The 18227-nt window shown below is 39.7% G+C and overlaps 1 protein-coding gene across 1 annotated transcript in view; it reads right to left on the bottom strand.

Moving 5' to 3' along the window:
• LOC149819248 (uncharacterized) overlaps positions 1-18227 on the bottom strand; it is a 49117-nt gene that overhangs the window by 14033 nt on the left and 16857 nt on the right. The window contains exon 16 of the mRNA XM_089985064.1: positions 18103-18164. Within this exon, the coding sequence (XP_089841190.1) occupies positions 18103-18164 (62 nt within the window). The remainder of the gene's footprint in view (positions 1-18102; positions 18165-18227) is intronic.

Below are 18227 nucleotides of genomic sequence, written 5' to 3'. Positions count from 1 at the left end.
TGTCGGTTGGACTGTTTCGGCGAAGATGGGATTCATGCGAGTCGTTGCGCTATCAACTGGATCTACTCTCGACGTTGGTGTTGGAACTGCACATTGTTCCACCGTTGATTCAAGAACGACCAGCCGATCTGGATCTGGGTGAGCCACAGTCGCTGCTGGTTCGACATGGAGGGGGGGTACCGGATGGGAAAAACTGCCGCAACGCATCCCTGTGCAGGGTCTCCTCAATGTCTTCTCGTCGTGCCGCGTGCTGGAGCGTCAACGGGGCTAGATCGATGACGGTAGTATTAATGGAGTTGATCGCGCGCACGCTTGACTGATTCAATTGCACCGCGTATGCATCCACCTTGGATCCAAGAGCGCCCATCCGCGCCTCGACCCCGTCCATGAGCTTCGACAGACCAGCTACCTCCTTTTCTAGGCGTAGCATATCTTCTTGCATCTCTGTCACCATGTCGAACATCCGCTTCACGATCTCCTCTTGCGCCTTTCCGCTCGTAGGACCGTTCCTCGCTTCTGGCGTTGACCAAGGAGGAGGGGTTGGGCTCTGATACCATTTTGATGCAGCGAAGAGGACCTCAACCGTCACGCTAATGGACAGACATTGGCTGCTCCGTCTAACGCCCAATCATGCCGCACGGAAAGACACAATGGCAACGTTGAACCCCAAAGAGATGACTTGGATCAATGGATCCAAGCACGAATTATTTATTATTGATGGTGCTTACAATTGAATACAAAGAAAACAAATAAGCTAACAGTAAAAGAAACATAAGCAAAAACGAGATTGGAATGTTAGAGGAAATAAACAAAACCAGCACCAGGAAACGTGCAACTGCAGGGAAAATAACAAAGGAGGCTCTTTTAAATGTTTATCATTCCCTGCACGCAACCCTAGGAGGGGCTTTTAAAGGCCTCATCTGGATCCGGGTCTCGGGTCTGGTCCCGGACCCGAGACAGCTCTTGTTTCCTGCTGGATCTGGGACGTGCTCTACATCAACATCACACACCAAAGATTTTGTCCTCACATACCACAGCAAAATGGTTTGGCAAAAAAAAAAAACAGACACATTATAGAAACCACTAGAACTTTGATTATAGCAAACCAAGTACCAAAAGTTTTTTGGGTTAAGGCTGCTTTAACTGTTGTTTATCTCATCAACTGAATGCCATCTTTACCTTTGTAATATATATCTCCAGTTGAAAAACTTTTCAAACTTGTTCCTAATTATTGTAGACTAAGAGTTGTTCCAGACAAATGTTTTGTTTTTACCAACAAGAATGACAAACTTTATCCTTATGTTATTCTTTGTGTCTTTTTAGGTTACGCAAATGGCTATAGGTGCTACAATATTATAGGTGTAAGTATCCCAAACCTCCATGTGCATTAGAGAAATATTTTGATACTAAAACCCAATCGTTTTCACTTAAGCACAAAGCATACATTGCTTTAATTTATTCATATTCAGAACCTTCAACCTATGCTCAAGCCAAAGAACATTCTACGTGGGTAGAAGTCATGATGATCGAACTAGAAGCCTTAGAAAAGGCCAAGCCCTGGACTATTCAAGACATCCGACGTAGAAAAAATCCATAGGTTGTAGATGGGTATATAAGGTAAAAACCAAGAGTGGTGAAACTCTTGAAAGATACAAAGTCAAATTAGTTGGCAAAGGATATTCCCAGGAATATGGCATAGACAAAGAAGAAACGTTTCACAGTTGCTAGAATGACCAATGTTAGGCCCTTGTATACTTGATATTGGATTTTGATCGTGTTTGACTAATACAATGCTTTTGTTAAGACTTTTAATATAGGTATTATCATTCTTCTCCTTTATGTGGATGACATGATCATTATTGGAGGAGACAAACAGGGAGTGAAAAATATTAAAAAACTTCTCAAAAATTCATTTTGAAATGATCGATTTGTTTTTTTTTTATTTTTCTTAGAGATTGAAGTTGCTTACTCTGTAAGAGGTTATCTATTGTCTGTCTAAATTTGCTCTTGATGTTGTTTCTAGGTCTGGAACCAGAGATAAGAAAGTTGATACTCTTGAGGTTGTCAATGTTAAGATGAGAATCACACATAAATGGAAAAGGGCTTTGGGGCTACATCAAAGGTACGATTTCGGAACCCGAGTAAAACATTACCATAGTTGAAAAAGGAGAAATAAAAGCCCTTGAAGGAGAGGAAAGGGCTAAAGCTTTTGAAGAATACAATAAGAAACATGAAGAATGGGAAATGAAAAATTATAAAATTCTTTTTTGGATTTTTTCTACGGTTGAGACTAGGATTAATGCCAATATTTTAAAATTTAAGAAGGCATCTCAAGTTTGAGAATATCTTGAGAGGATGTATACCTTGAGAGATTTGGCCCACAAATATTATTTTCAAAAAGGGCATTAACTCTTCAACAAAGAAAGATGACTATTAGAGAATATTTTGTCGAATTGTCATTTATTTGGGATGAACTTGCTCTTCTTGAACCAAAATGGAGTGAAGAGGCTATTGATTTACGGCATAAACAATTGGAAGATCACTTTTTTAATTTCTTGAATGGACTTAGACCCAAATTTGAGCAAACAAGATCCTCTCTTTTATCTTCTTTCACTTCTCCACCACTAGAAGATGTTCTTACTAAGCTAAGTGGAGAAGAAACTTGATTAGGAATGAACAAATCCAATCAAAATGTTTTAGCTATGCCTTCAACCAAGGATAAGAATGAAGGAGCTTATGTTGTTTCTAGACCGGAAAATAATTTGAAGACTTACAAACCTCCTTACTTCAACAAATTTCAAAATCAAAATCAAGGAGTGAGAAAAAGGGGGCCAAAGTGAAAGATGGAACCAAGGAAGGGAATATGAAAAAATTATTTGTCATTTTTGCAAAGAATTGGGACATATTAATCCGGTTTGTCCAAAGTGGAAGAAGAAGGTGGCCATGTCTACCACATTTCAACCACAAGGAGGAGAGTCTATCTACTTCCAACAATAGAGCATTGTCATAAGTCAAGTTATGGAGGCTCTTCAACCTCTCTTTAAAGGATCAATTTTTGGTGTCGTCATGTCCACCTTTTCTCCTCCCGGTAAGACTTGGCTTTTAGATTCGGGTGCCTCTTTCCATATGACTCCAAATTTTTTTCTCTTTCCGAATATACAAAAAATATTTCATTTTCTTTTGTTTCAACCACAGATGGCGCTTCTCTTGAAATCAAAGGAATTGAAATTTTTGAAAAACAAGGTTTTTTTATTCCCAAAATTATATTTATACCAAAACTAGATTTAAATTTACTTTCAGTTTCTCAACTCTCAGACTATATGTGTGATGTTAAGTTCTCATCAAATAAATGTTGGATACAAGATCGTCAGTCCGGGAAGTTGATTGGGGAAGGCACTAGGAAAGAAGATCTAATACTACATGAAATTTCTACAAGTTCCAAAACACACTTTTTGTAATCTTGCCCAACATAAAAATATAAATGTCTGGCATAAAAGAGATCGTTGTAAAAATGATTTTACTTTTAATGACTGTATTCTTGGTAAAATGAGAAGCTTGCCTTTTGAAAAAAGATTTATGCTCACAACCAAACCATTTGAACTTGTGCATTCGGTGTATTGGGACTGACACCCGTTATATCTAAAGGAGGATTCACATATTATGTTATTTTTGTTGATGATTACACTAAATATTGTTGGATATATTTTCTTAAGCATAAACATGAAGTTTTTGCATCTTTCAAGACCTATCATATAATGATTAAAAATCAATTTAATGATAATTTAAAAATTCTTAGAACTGACTCCGAAGGTGAATATCTCTCAAATGAATTTAAAAATTATCTTAAAATTAATGGAATTGTCCATCAAAGATCTTGTCTCAAAACACCTCAACAAAATGGTTTAGCCGAAAGAAAACATAGACACATAATTGAGACCACTAGAACTTTGCTTATTTCTCAAAATATTCCTAAAAGATTTTGGGCCGAGGCGGCTCTTGCATTCGTTTATATTATAAATCGTATTCCTTAAAAAAATTAAATAAGATCTCACCTTTTGAAAATTTATATCAAAAAGAACCCGACTACAATAGGTTGAGAGTTTTTTGATGCAAATGTTTTGTTCTCACTGACAAAAATGATAAACTTTCACCAAAAGCTATTTCTTGTGCATTCCTTGGATATTTTAAAATACAAAAGGGTTTTAGATGCTATGATGTTAAAAATGATAAGTTATATGTTTCAAGGAATGTAACATTTTGAAAAATGTTAGTGGTTTTGAAGAATGCGAACCTCATGGAGATAACATGGATTATTCCTTTTTTGTTTGAATTATTATCAAAAAATGATGATGCCTCTAGTGATGATGAAATGATATATAAAGATGATGTTTTTAGGGATAATAAAAATATAGAGGAGAATAACAACTCCCATTATCAATCTCTTAAACAATCTACTGAAGTGGGAACATCTATTAACCCTATTACCTATACACATAAAGATAGGGATTCTTTTAGGAGTGCGATTGAGAAATATAGTCAAATTAATGAGTCTACCTCCATAAATAATCCAGATACTCGTAGGTCCGAAAGAACTAGAAGAATTCCTAATAGGTTTATATTCTATGAATCCTTTTCAACCAAACATAGAGCTTGTCTTAGTGTCATTCACTCACATGTGAAACCTAAAAACTATGAAGAAGCACAAAAAATTATAGAGTGGAGAGAAGCAATCGATAATGAACTTAGAGCTCTCAGAAGTCAATAGGATGTAGGTGGATTTTTAAGATCAAAACTAAGAGCGATGGTTTCCTTGAAAGATATAAAGCCCGTTTGGTTCCCAAAGGGTATAATCAAGAATATGAAATAGACTACGATGAGACTTTTTGTAAAGCCCGTAAAAAAAAAAAAATCGCGTCCGACTCGTGTCAGACACGTGCCCGGCACGTGTCGGACACGTGTCAGGGTCTGACCCCTGTGTCGGGCCCGGATCCGGGCCGGACCCGAGCTCAACCCGGACCCGGGTTCTCGAACTCTCGAGAACCTGCGTCTTTTAAAAAGACGCAGGTGTCTCGGGCGAGGGGTAAAACCCTCGCCCCTTCTCTCTCTCCTCTGCTCCGATCTCCCGCCCCTCACGCTGCCGCCGGCGATCGGAGACGCCGGCGAGTGATTCCGTCCGGCAGCATCCCTGACGACCGGCGATCCTCCCTGCGGCCTCCCGACGGTGCGAGCACTCCCCTCTTCGCCTCCCCTTTGAGTTCCGGCGACCCAGTGGCCTTCGAGCGCCGGCGACCTTCGACAGTCGGCAACCTCAGCATCCCCCTTGTTCTGCTCCCTGCGCCGGCCACCTACGGCCTTTTAGCTCCGGCAGAACCCCCCCTTTTCGTTCCCTGTGTCGTGGGAGCCGCCGACGACCCCCCGAGCGCCAGTATCCTGCAAGCACGGCCACCACCTCTTCGCCTCTCACCCTTCGAGCGAGGGTTCGTCGCCATCGGTCCCCCCCTCTGCTTTTCCTCCCTGCAGTCACCGAGTGCCGGCGACTCGCCGCTCGTCCCCTCCTTGTCTGGCCATCGGTGGTGCCAGGGACCCCGTGTGCCGGCGACAGCCTTCCGACTTTGGCAACACCACCCTCCGTTCGGTGACCTCAGTCGACGCCAGCCTCCGACGGCCCCGTTTGCTGCGATTTTTCGGAGGTATAACCCTCCCCTTTGTTCTCCTTTGTGCAGAGTGGATCGACAGGGGGGCTGAGCCCCCTGTCGTCACCACTTGTTGGCAGGGGGTTAAAACCCCCTGCCTCCCTGTTTGCTGATGGTCGACAGGGGGTTAAGTCCCCTGTTGTTGACCCTTCTTGGCAGGGGGTTCCGCCCCCTGTCACTCTTTCTTTGTTCTCGGTAGGGGGCGCCCCCCCTACCTTTGTGATTGTTTCCCGGTAGGGGGCGATCCCCCCTGCACTCCTATCGTTTTCTGGTAGGGGGGGGGGGGGGCTCCCCCTGCCCTCCGTTGCTTCTCGGTAGGGGGATCGGCCCCCTGCCTCTTTTGCTTTGTCGGCAGGGGGCTCGGCTTCCCCCTGCCATCCTTGTTGTGCTGGTAGGGGGTTCCGTCCCCCTGCCATTTGTTTTGTTGACAGGGGGTCCCTCCCCCTTGTTCCTTTTTGTGTTTGCCTGCAGGGGGCGAGCCCCCCTGCATTTGTTTTCTGGCAGGGGGCGAGCCCCCCTGCTCCCTTGTTGTTTCTGGTAGGGGGAGAGGCTCCTCCCCTGCCTTCTGTTTTTCCTCAGCAGGGGTTGAAGCCCCCTGCTCTCCTGTTGTTTCCCCTGCAGGGGGCGGAGTCCCCCTGCACCCTCTGTTGCTCTTCGGCAGGGGGTTCTGTCCCCCTGCCTCCTGCATCATGCCAGCAGGGGGCGAAGCCCCCCCTGCTTCCCTGTGTGCATCTTTGTTCTCTGGCAAGGGGCTTTGCCCCCTTGCCTTGTTCTTGCTGCCGGCAGGGGGGCTGCGCCCCTGTCTCGTGTTCTGACAGGGGGTGTCCCCCCCCCCCCCTGCCTTGTTGTGGCAGGTGTGGCAGGGAGCTTCTGCTCCCTCCCCTGCCTTTCTTTGTGCTGGCAGACAGGGAGCTCCTGCTCCCTGCCTCTGCAACTTTTGCCAAGCAGGGCTGAGGCCCCTGCCTCTGGCACCCTAGTCTGCAGGATGCAGAGTTTCTGCATCGGCCTCCTGCCGGCAAGGAGGCCTTGCTGCCTTGTGTTGCTTGTTTATTTCGGCATATGCTAACTATCTAAGCTCTCCAGGTTGAACGGAGGATCTAGCTCGCCCTCTGTGGCTCGAGCTCTTGTTTGCCTACGCTGCATGCGTACGAGGAACCGCAGCCCCTTAAGGTAGGGGATTCTTGCGTGAAAGGACAATGAACTGATAAATGCTAAAATAAGAAAGATAACTAAAAGAGGATGATATATGTATACGTATAATATATATACGTATGTCTTTACCTTCAAGGACGCGGTTTCGCGATCCTTGTCCTTTTTACTTTCTTGCACTTTCCTTTTTGTCGCCGTCGCGCTATATGTGCCTAGGCTTTTCATTCCTGTTTTTACATTCCATGTCTTTTAACTCAAGGACGCGGTTTCGCGATTTTTGTCCTCCTTACTTTCTCGCACTTTACTTTCCTGCTGCCCCGCGCTTTGCGCCTTGGCATTTACTTGCTTATGCTTGCCTTGTTCTCCAGGATGCCTGGTCCTTCTTTACGTTCTTGCACTTTACTTCTTGTTTTTACTTGTTGCCCTGCGCTTTATGCGCCATGGCTTTGCTTCTGCTTTACTCTTCGTATTTTACTTTCCTGTGCTGTCGTGCTTGCTCTTGCACTTACCTTTTGTATGTATTCGTCTTTACCTTGTTGCTGCGCTTCGTGCATATGCCTTGTTCGTGCATGTATCCTATCTTTGTCGCATGCTCCTTTTCTTACTTGCGCTTATTGATCTATCGAGGTGCAACCCCATGCCTCGTGAGTCGTCCTTTACACTCGCGTGGTCAGTATAGGATCTCTTACCTCACGAGTTGCTTACGTGTTTGCCTGCTTGTGCGTTACGATGATCGAGGTATGATCTCATACCTCGTGTGGAGCTTTAGCGTTCTACCCTCGCGGTACGGTTTCGCCCACTAAGTCTTGTCCCTCGTTTTGCCTTTGTATTAGTATGTGCATGCGTTTGCCTCTTGTCAGCTTGCACTCCCTGCGTGCAACTTCGAATGTATAGTGTATATCGTTTCACTTGGCTTACAAGCCACGGTGCGCACTTATGCACTTCAGTTCTCAAAAGACATCGTCTTAGGTGCGATCCTATTTTCAGGAATGTATAGCTTGTAAAGTGATAGCGGCCGGATCTCCCAAATCGGTGCATTCGGGATAGGTGTGTTACAACCTTAGTTCACCTATTCGATTTGACTCAGATAGCCTGGTTTAGAAGCCTGTGCACGAGTAGGGGCGGGAATCCTGGCGAGGTACTTGCGCCATCGCTAGATCGGCGCTACCTCACCTTTGATGCGAGACCTAGTTTCTAGGCTTTCTGGTTCAACCATGATTGTGGTGTCTTCCTTCGTGAAGGTATTGTTGGATCTTTTACGAAGGATCCATGTCCCTCCTCTTGTAGTTGTATCCTTAGTCACATACGATATGTTTGGGCTACGAGAGCAGAACGAGAGGTCTACAGTAACCTCTAAGCGTGTATTGACACATTAAGCTAATCCTGTTATGTTGCTTTCGCCTAATAGGTGGGTTGCTCGCAATTGTCTAAAGGACCCGAGCACGATCAGTTGGAACTGGAATGAGTTCACTGCGGGTTTCTATAAAGTAGAAGCTTTGGGATTTCCTGCGAGAGATCCATACCCCTTTTATCGTGGTTGTACTTTTGAACAGGTACGTTGCGTACTACGATGAGTAGGATGAGAGGCCTATGTCTGCCTCGAACATGCAATGGCATGTGTTTGAGATCACAAGAGTGATGTTTCTACCTTCACTGAGGATTGACCCCCTTTTTATCATGATTGTATATGTGAATAGTTACGATGCGTACTGCTGTGAGTAAGATGTGAATTGTGTGCTTGTCTCGAACGCGCAATGGCGCGTATAACTCACCTAAATAATAATCATGCGCCTTCACAGGCAAGATGCTCGATTGGGTTGAAAGACCAGAGCATGAGAATGGGACGGCGGTTAAGAAACTCTCCGTCGTGCTCATTCGGAACGGTTCATCAAGAGAGAGGATGGATGGTACAAAACTCCGATGGACAGTCATATATGGCAATCTCGGGCAAAGATCCGACCTTCCCCAGTCATCGGAGGTTAGGGGAAATCCTTTGGGCCACTTCTGCAGAAGTACGGATGCGCATCCATTAGGCCTTTGTTTGCCTTTGGGGATTTACTCTCTTGGTCACAGACCGTCCCCTTAGGAAGCAGACTCAGTGAGTCATTCGGGGTATAATAAAATACATAGCATAATGGACCCCCGAATCGATCTCGGCTGTTTCTACGTTTTGCCTTATGCGTACCCACAACGGCTTGCTCAGTAATGAGACAAGATATAATTTATGCACATGATCTTGAGATATGCATATTGTGACGTGCATTGCTTGCTTGCTTGTTAGCTCGGTAGTTAGGTATGCTACTCGTTGAGCTAGGTACGCCTGTCGAGGCGTTACCCTTGTTGATTAAACTGCTTACGCAGTTCTGTGCTTGGTGATAACTAGCTTCTCATACTAGTTGATTGCTTATCCTGTGTAGCTTACAAATTGCTTGTGATGCAATAGCTTGTGCCTCACGATCAATGTAGCTGCTGGCCGATAGGCTGAACCATATAATGGTACTTATATTTATTTCGAATGTTGTTATGAATACCTGTCTTTTGCAATTGCTTTTGCTTGGCTGGTGGATAGAGTTAGTTACTCTTCACCTATTATAATTGTGAGATTGTTATAGTGGTCTGTTCAAGCACTCTGATCCTTCCTGCTCTTTTACGTAGCTGTCTGCTTTACTAGAGCTTTGCTTACTCCACATCACATTTGGATCTGCTAGTCTTGCTTGTTTTTGCTTGGGCTAGCGTTTATCTTACTTATTGCAGCTTCTGCTCTTTCTTGTCCTTTGCACCCCTACTAGTCTGTTGTGTGACTGACCCATTTTCATGGGCAGGTGGTGAACAGGTTGAGACAGCTTGCGATGGCATGATGACGCGATGCATTCAAGGCAATGCCATTTCCTGACGTTGTGCTCCTGGGGATACTTTTGATAGATGCGGTATAAGGTTTCTTTGAAAGCATCTCTTTTGATTATAATTCTGCATTTCTAAAACTGTATTACCAAAATGTGGTTCTTCTTTTCATTTCAATAAAATATATATTTGAACTGCAAATCGGTTTGTAAGGGAGAATCTGGTTTTTGGTTGTAATGTGCTCAAGGTCTAGGGATTTGTTGTTTTGAACCTGATCTTCCGCTGAACTTCTGTTTTAAACTCTGATAAATAATTGATTTCAAAGCTTTCAACCTTTTTCATAAAAGGTTTCAAGTCCATGATTTTGGGGCGTTACACTTTTGCTCCCGTTGCGCGTATGGTCATTGTTAGGTGTCTTATTACCATTGCCTTTATTAAAAAATAGAATATATATCAAACGGATGTTAAAAATACTTTTTAAAATGGTGACTTAAATGAATAAGTCTATATGGATGTTCCTCCATATATGAATGTTCCTAAAGGTAAAGTTCTTCGACTGCGAAAGGTTCTTTACGGTTTGAAACAAGCTCGGCTTGGTATGATCAGTTTAATAGTTTAATGGTAGAAAATGGTTTTACGTCATGTTATACTGACACTGCTTTATTTGTTAAGAAATCCAGTGCATGGATCGTGATTTTATTGTTATATGTTGATTATATGCTAATTACAGGAGACGATGCTAAAGAAATTAAAAGTATCAAGTCCATTTTAAAAGAAAATTTTGAAATGTCCAACTTGGGATTCTTGACATACTTTTTAGGCATAGAGGTTGCCTACTCTCTCAGAGGGTATTTTTTATCTCAAACTAAACTTGCATATGAGATTATTGACAGATCAGACGATAAAATTTGTGAAACCCCTGAAGTGGTAGGAACCAAATTGAAGATTGATGATGGTGTTCTTCTAAAAGATCTCACTGCATACAGACAACTTGTTGGATCTTTGATGTATCTTAGCATCAATAAACCTGATATTTCACATGTTCATGTTGCAAGTCAATTCCAACATGCTCCTACATTCATTCATATGAGTGCAATTCTTAGAATTGTCAGATATATAAAAAGAACCATAAATATGGGAGTATTCTTATCATCTTCTGAATTGAATTTAATTGCTTATACTAACTCTGATTGGGGAAGTGACCCAAATAATCGTCACTCCCAGTGGAAGTGACCCAAATAATCGTCACTCCACCACTGACTTTTGTGTGTTCTTAGATGAATTATTAATTTTTTGGAGGTGCAAGAAGCAACAAAAAGTGTCTCTATCATGTACTGAGACTGAATATAGAGTCATGACAACTACAACTATGGAGATCGTCTGGATTCGCCGGCTATTAGAAGATATGAGAGTTCACATTCAAGAATCCACCAAGCTATGTTGTGATAACAAGAGTGCAATATATATTGCTAAGAATCATACTTTTCATGAGCGCACGAAGCACATCGAGATAGACTGTCACTACGTTAGAGAAGAATATCTGAAGAAAGTCATAGATTTACCTTATATGACTTCAGAGTATCAACTGGCTGACTTTTTTACTAAGGCGCTCTGTTCTCCTACATTCAATTTCCTTTTTGGCAAACTTTTGGTCATTACACCGTAAGTTTGAGGGGGGGTGTTAAAATTATTATAGATTCTGTATAAATACATATATATTTAACTATATATATAGATATACTTTTTATATACGTTGTGTATGATAGTATATTTATACATATATACATACATATAGTTAAATATATATGTATATAGGGTGTTCATGTATTCTCCTTTTCTAATTTTTCTCTTTTCTTTTTATTTGTAAATTTCTTTTCTTTTATTTTTATTTTTTATTTTTTCTGGTCAAAACAGGGCTTCGACCAGGGTTGACTACCCGGCTAGACAACCTATCCTTCTTATATAAATATGGGAATGACTCCCTGTAAACACCCCAAATTTTTCTCGTTCATTTTCAAACACACCCCTTTAATAGATGCAAATCCCTTTAAGAGTCTAACCCTAAGTATGTCCTAGTTTAGGTGTCATTTTGCCCTTTTTGTCAATGAAAATTACCATTTTACCCCTAAGTCACCTTAGACCCTTGTCAGTCAGACCCAGTTAAGCTCATTTTGAGTTCAGAACAGTTAGAATGTCTGTCATTTCTAGCTCCCCTAAGCTCACAATGAGTAAATCTTTCTGACCATTTCGGCTAAAACTGATTCATTTCCCGTGAAATGAATAATTTCTAGCTCGAAGTCTACCCAATTGTTCCTTAGTCAGTCAATTCCAGTCGACCCTATTCTCCTGAGTCTAACTTGAGCTCACCATGAGTTCAAGTATTCCAGTTTCAGTTCAAATCCATTTCCCATAGTGTCAGAGTCTATTTTAGCCCATTTCAGCTCATTTCAGCTGAAATTGAGTTAAATCCAGTCAGTTGAGCTAGTGTTTGAGCTCTGAATTTAGTTCATCTCAGTACTACTGACCACCATTTTAGCTTAAACCCAGTGCATTTTTGTGGTCAATTTCACTCCAGTGGTCATTTCTCACAATTTCTCTGAGAATTGTACCATTTCTCAATCATTCAGTCAGGGGAGTTTGTTTGAGTCAGTGTCATTTTAGTTCACCTGGGTTCAAAAACCCTAGGATTCAGAGTAAAGCAGTCGAGACTAGCTCAAACCTCGTTTTCAGTGTCACTTCATGCCCTGAAGGGGCAAAATCATTCCTCAAAACATTCTTGTCCAGAACTTCATTTTATCATTCTCCCAACTAGTACAACCACTAATCGAAGCTCAGATCAGTTCCCTTCCTGGAAATTTTAGTTATATACGAGACTCAATTCACATTTGGATCGGATCCAATATCGGGTATGATGTCCAATCCTCAATTTTCATCTTCGAACAGGAATGTTCAATTCTTTGTCTCTGCCAGGGGTCTGGGACTTCAAATCCCTCACCCAGGATTTACATTTTGTAATCATTTCGTATTCATTTCATATCATTTCATTGCATATTCATTTTCGAGATCCAGCACTCTTGTTTTTCAAAATCTCAAATCCAGATTCGAGTTTTAAAACCTTATTTCGAAATCAATTTCAAAAAGCTGGGTTTTAAATCGACATTTGGCCAACACTCAGGGTTTTACATTCTTTATTTTAAAGTATTTTCCTTAGAAAAATGGTCTGGATTCATTTTAAATTTGATTTCTAAATTAATTTCCAATTTTTACAACTTTCTTCAAGCGGGGCCCACCCTGTAGGGGTGCAAAACCTAATTTTTCCATTTTTATTCAAATTCATTCTATTCCATGTCTTACATGTTTCAAAAATACAAAAAATTTCATAAATGTAGGTGTCCTTTCGAAGCTTTTGAAAAAAATTGTTTTTAACCCCTTTATTTTCAAGTTTCAAAATTTGTTTTTTGAAAAATCAAATGGGGCCCACAGTAGGTGGCGCCACATTTGAAGGTGTTTAGGTTAGTTTAGGTTTAGTTAGTGTTTCACTTAAATTAGAAGTTTGAAAAAGTCAAAATTGATTTTAAAATTCCACCTTTATTTTGGTATTTTAAAACTTTGATTTTAACTTTTAATTAAGGTTTTAAAAACCAAATGTGGGCACACATAGGTGACGCCACATTTGAGGTTTTTCAAAGTTAATTAGGAGTCAATTAGGGTTAGTTAGTTAGAATTTTGTTTAGGTTAGAAGTCCATGCAGAAATCGTCCCCCCATTTGATTTATCTCTTAAGCAATTAAGAGAGTTCCAACAAAATGAAACTCTCTAATTAAGAGTTTGAAAAATTATAAAAGGGGCTATAGGGGGGTCGATCAGCCCATCCTCTCTCTCATTGGGATTGCTTTCTCCTCTCTCTCAGCCCTCCTTTCTCCTCCATTGCTGCAACCAAGGTGAATTCTCTCTTTTTCTTCCCTTTTTTTATGTATTTCCACCATTGCCGCCCCTTATGTGTTGGAGTTTTCCGTTTTTTTTTTCGTTCAAGACCCATGCTCCACAATTCAAGATGATGATCTACTGATCATCCATGATGTTTTGCACGATTTTGATCTGTTATGCTAAATGCCTGAAAAAGATGAAGATTCGACCTTTCTATAGGTCGAATTCCTCTTTTGATGGCTAAATAAAAAACTCAGTCATGCTTCCCTGATTTTTTTTATTTATTTCATCGTATTCATGTTTATTTTATTTATCATGCATTAAATCATGTTTCATATCATTGTTTACATGTTATTTTATGTTTTAGCATGATTAGTCAATTTTATTTTGTTCTAGGGTTTTAGATTCCATATTCGTAATTTTGGCCGTCTGTTAATGCAATTATTTTACTAGTTTAGGTACGTTAATAAAATCTAAAAATTTTATGGTGAAATCACGCAAATGTCTACGGTTCTCAATAAAAAAATTGGATTTTTTAAAGGTCTGCAACCCTGTGTTCAAAAATCAAAGTCGGAACCTGTTTTCTGAGTAGGAAAAACGCTGTGAAAATTCAAGGGCATCTTTCTGAGGTCATATCTCCATCGTCGGAGATTGTATCGACGATCCGTAAAAAGCAACGTACTCCTCATGATGTCTACTTCAATCTGTGAAATTTTCATAAATTTTTACGATGGATTTCTCTGTTTCTTTGACCCAACAACAGCACATGTGTTTTTTGAACCGACAGACCCGGTTCAAGGCCAGAGTCAACTTGTCGGAGCGATTTCTCCCTAACCGAAGATCGTATCGACGATCCGTAAAAGGCCATTGATCCGTCTGCATGTCTGTTTTTTTATGTTGTGATTTTTATAAATTTTTACCGTGGATTTCTATTTTCTTGAAGCTCGCAATCAGAGTCTGTATTTCTTGAGTGACAATCTTGATTCGATCCCTAGTTCATATTGCAGGAACGATCTCTCCCTCACCGGAGATCGTATCGTCGATCCGTAAAAGAGGTTTTTCTCATTGTGATTTCTAGTTTGTCTCTAAGAAATTTTATAAATTTTGATAGTGGTTTGCTATATTTCCCTAAGCCCGAAACCGAATCTGTCTGTTTTACATCGTTATGCATAGACCGAAATCAGGTACGTCTTGCCAGAGGCGTATCTCCCTAACCAGAGATCATATTCCAGATCTGTAAAAAGAGCTATCCTCATTAATCTGTCTAGTTTCTCTCTGTCAAATTTCATAAATTTCTATGGCTGTTTGATATTCGATTCGGGTCCAACACTGTGACAGGTACGTGACTGCACGCAAAATCACATATTTTTCCTTTTTTATTTAATATTCATATTTAAAATAATCCCAAAAATATATTTTTCGATTGCATCTTATTTCTAGGGTTATTAGAAGTATCCATGTCGATTTTTATGAATTTTGGAATTCATTTGATGTGTTATTTACTTATTTCATAAAAACAGGATGCCCGCGGAGTTCCGATTTAACCGGAACACAGGCAAAATTTGTTCTTTTTTTGCATATTTCATTATTTTCATCCATTATTCTCATGATTTTAGGGTTTGATCATCTTCATAATCATATTAGGGTGCCCTTCACCTGATTTGACTTTGTTTTGAATCTGTTTGATCCCCGGATTAAGCGTTTTACAAAAATATTTTCTGAAAAAAACCCTGTTTTTAACCTTGTTTGGCAATAAAGGTCAAATTTCAAGGGTATTTTAGCCATTTTTTCCCAAATTCTGAATTTTTAAATTGTTTATTTTTATTATTCATCTAGTTCACCATCATCCTTTATTGTTTTTATTTAAGAGAAGCATGAAAAAATTCTTATATCCGGATAAATCTCTCAATTCCAGATATTGTTGGATAAATCCCGAAAAGCCGACATTTGTCCACTAACAAGTTTGTTAATTTTACAGGGACACTCAAGATTAGATTTTCCTTTTCCTTTCCTTTATTTTATTTCAATTATGGATGTAAATTGTAAATGTAAACTTTGGAATAAGAATTTAATTTTCTGCTTAGTTTAGGGCTACATTGCATATAGTTTATTTTCAATAATATTAATCGTGTGATGGATGATGATTCATGCATATTCAAATCCACAATGGTCTACACGAATGGCACATGCACTCGCATCTAGGGAGTTAATAAACTCGATAGAGTTTATATTTGTGGCCATAGTTAGAATACAAACAATATCCAGATTTATCATCTTCTTTTAAGCCACAAACGACCTACACTCTTAGGCTGTTTTCAGAAATCATGACACATTTTTCAAAACTTTTTTAAGTATTTTCCTCTTTTAGAATCAAATGAACTATATTCAATACATATTCGTGGCCATAGTCTGGGATATGTGGCGAATTTATTTCATCTAAATTCTATAAGGCAAAAAAATTATTTTACAAATGATTTCTCCCAAATTCTTTAGAAAATATTTTCATAAATTGCATTCATGCATCAACTAGGTTTAGAGTGAATCATGAAAAGATTTCACAGGGCTACATGCCCATTCTTTTGATTAATTCAAGAGTTCAAAACTCAGAAAAATCGATTTTCTTAAAGTCACCTGGATTTTCTTCAGAAATCGATTTTCTCAACACATCCAAATTTCTTTTTCTTCAGAAATCGATTTCTTCAGAATAGCTCCCCTTTTCAAAAGTGTTTTCTAAGCCCAGAATCGATTTTCTCAAAGTTACCCAAGTTTTTCTCTCAAACTTGATTTTCTCAAATCAGGATTTCTTTTTCTTCAAAAATCGATTTCCCTTTTTTCAATAAGTGTTTTCCCAACCCTGATTCACGATTTTTCAATCATCTCTTTTTTTCAAGTATCTTTCAAATATTCGAAGCATACACCATGTTTTCAATCTGCATTTTCTAAAGTCATAGCACATGTCTGATTCTTTGTGCATTTATCGATTTAGACAGTTAAGTAAAGCAAAACACATGATTGATCCTTGGTTCGATTACCCCTGGTTATGGCGTCAGAAACGGTTGAACTTCGTACCAACAAGCGAGTCTCTTTCTCGCAAATTTTTCAAAACGAAGGCGAGTTATTTTCAAAACTTTTTCAAAGGTCAGTTTGACTTGCAAAAGTAAAATTTTGCAATGATAACACTCTCCTTGTAAAGAAATGCTTGTGTTAAGCATTTCTTCTTCAATAAACACATTATTTTTATATGCCTTTGTGCATTTCGTAATCATTTGTGAACATTATATTGTGCTTTTTGTGCACATATTTTCCATTGTAATCGTTGTGGGATAATCAAGCCTTTTGTGGACTTGATTCTTTTTCAAGATTGAAGATATTTTCACAGTTTCTAGGTCTGAAATCACAGATAAGAAAGTTGATACTCTCGAGGTTGTCAATGTTAAGATGAGAATCGATGATGGGAAACCACTTGAAGATCTTACACATTATAGACAGTTCATCAGGGCTCTTTGTTACCCTTCAATTACTAGACCTGATATAGCACACATACACACAACTAATCAATTTCAACATGCTCTTGCTTCTGTTCACATGGGAGTTTGTTTTACCTATTATTAGATATATTAAATTTTCTATTTTTCAAGGTATTTTCTTGTCTACTTCATCTACTTTAGATTTAATTGCTTATACTTATGTTGATTGGGGACGTGATCCTAACAACAGACACTCAACCATGGGTTTTTGTGTCTTTTTAGGTGAATCTCTGATTTTATGAAGCTGCAAAAAGCAATCGGTCTCTTTTTCTTCAACTGAAGTTGAATATTGAGTCATGGCCACAACAACGATGAAAGTAGTCTCGCTCAGAAGATTATTGGCCGATATGGGAGTTCAAGTAATAAGAGCCTCACGAATGTTGTGATAACAAAAGTTTCATCTACATTCCCAGCAATCGGACCTTTCAGGAGCGCACAAAACATATCGAGATTGACTGTCACTACATGCGAGAGAAGTATCTACAAGGCACTATTGCTTTGCCCTACGTCACATCAAAGTATCAATTGGCAGATTTTTCACCAAACCTCTCGCTGCTCTTAGATTTCACTTTCTCTTAGCCAAACTTTCGGTTATATATATATAATATATAGAAATTATTGTAGAATATAATTTTTTTATTTCTTTATTTTTTGACAAGTCAACACATTGGTGACCGTGTTGACTAGCCATTGGAGCTAGTCCAACTGCTATATTTGTAGCATCCAATGACTCTATGGACCTTCTTGCTTTTTCTAATTCGTACCAGTTACAGATGAATGTGATATTGCTCAATGAACTAAAATATTCATGGGACACTAAACACTTTACCGACTCACACCAGATAAACTAAAAGGTTCCACTTTGGAACCACATAGCAAACCAAGTTATGACTGAGAGAAGTTCACGGTGGTAATGCATTGCACATAATTACACAGTAAATCTCCATACAGTAAAATATCCAGTACCAGTCCAAACTGTGCCCCCAGCAACCAAGAAGTACAACTCATTGAATAGGGTAAACTTATACCTGCAATAAATACAAATATTTAAATAAATAAGATAATAGCAGGCATGTCACCAAAAATAAAAA

Source organism: Nuphar pumila, chromosome 13 (genome assembly GCF_984573655.1).
Source record: "Nuphar pumila chromosome 13, dmNupPumi1.hap1.1, whole genome shotgun sequence".
NCBI classification, from domain to species: Eukaryota; Viridiplantae; Streptophyta; class Magnoliopsida; order Nymphaeales; family Nymphaeaceae; genus Nuphar; species Nuphar pumila.
Note: the sequence above shows the minus strand (reverse complement) of the source record. Positions and strands in the feature narration are given on the sequence as shown.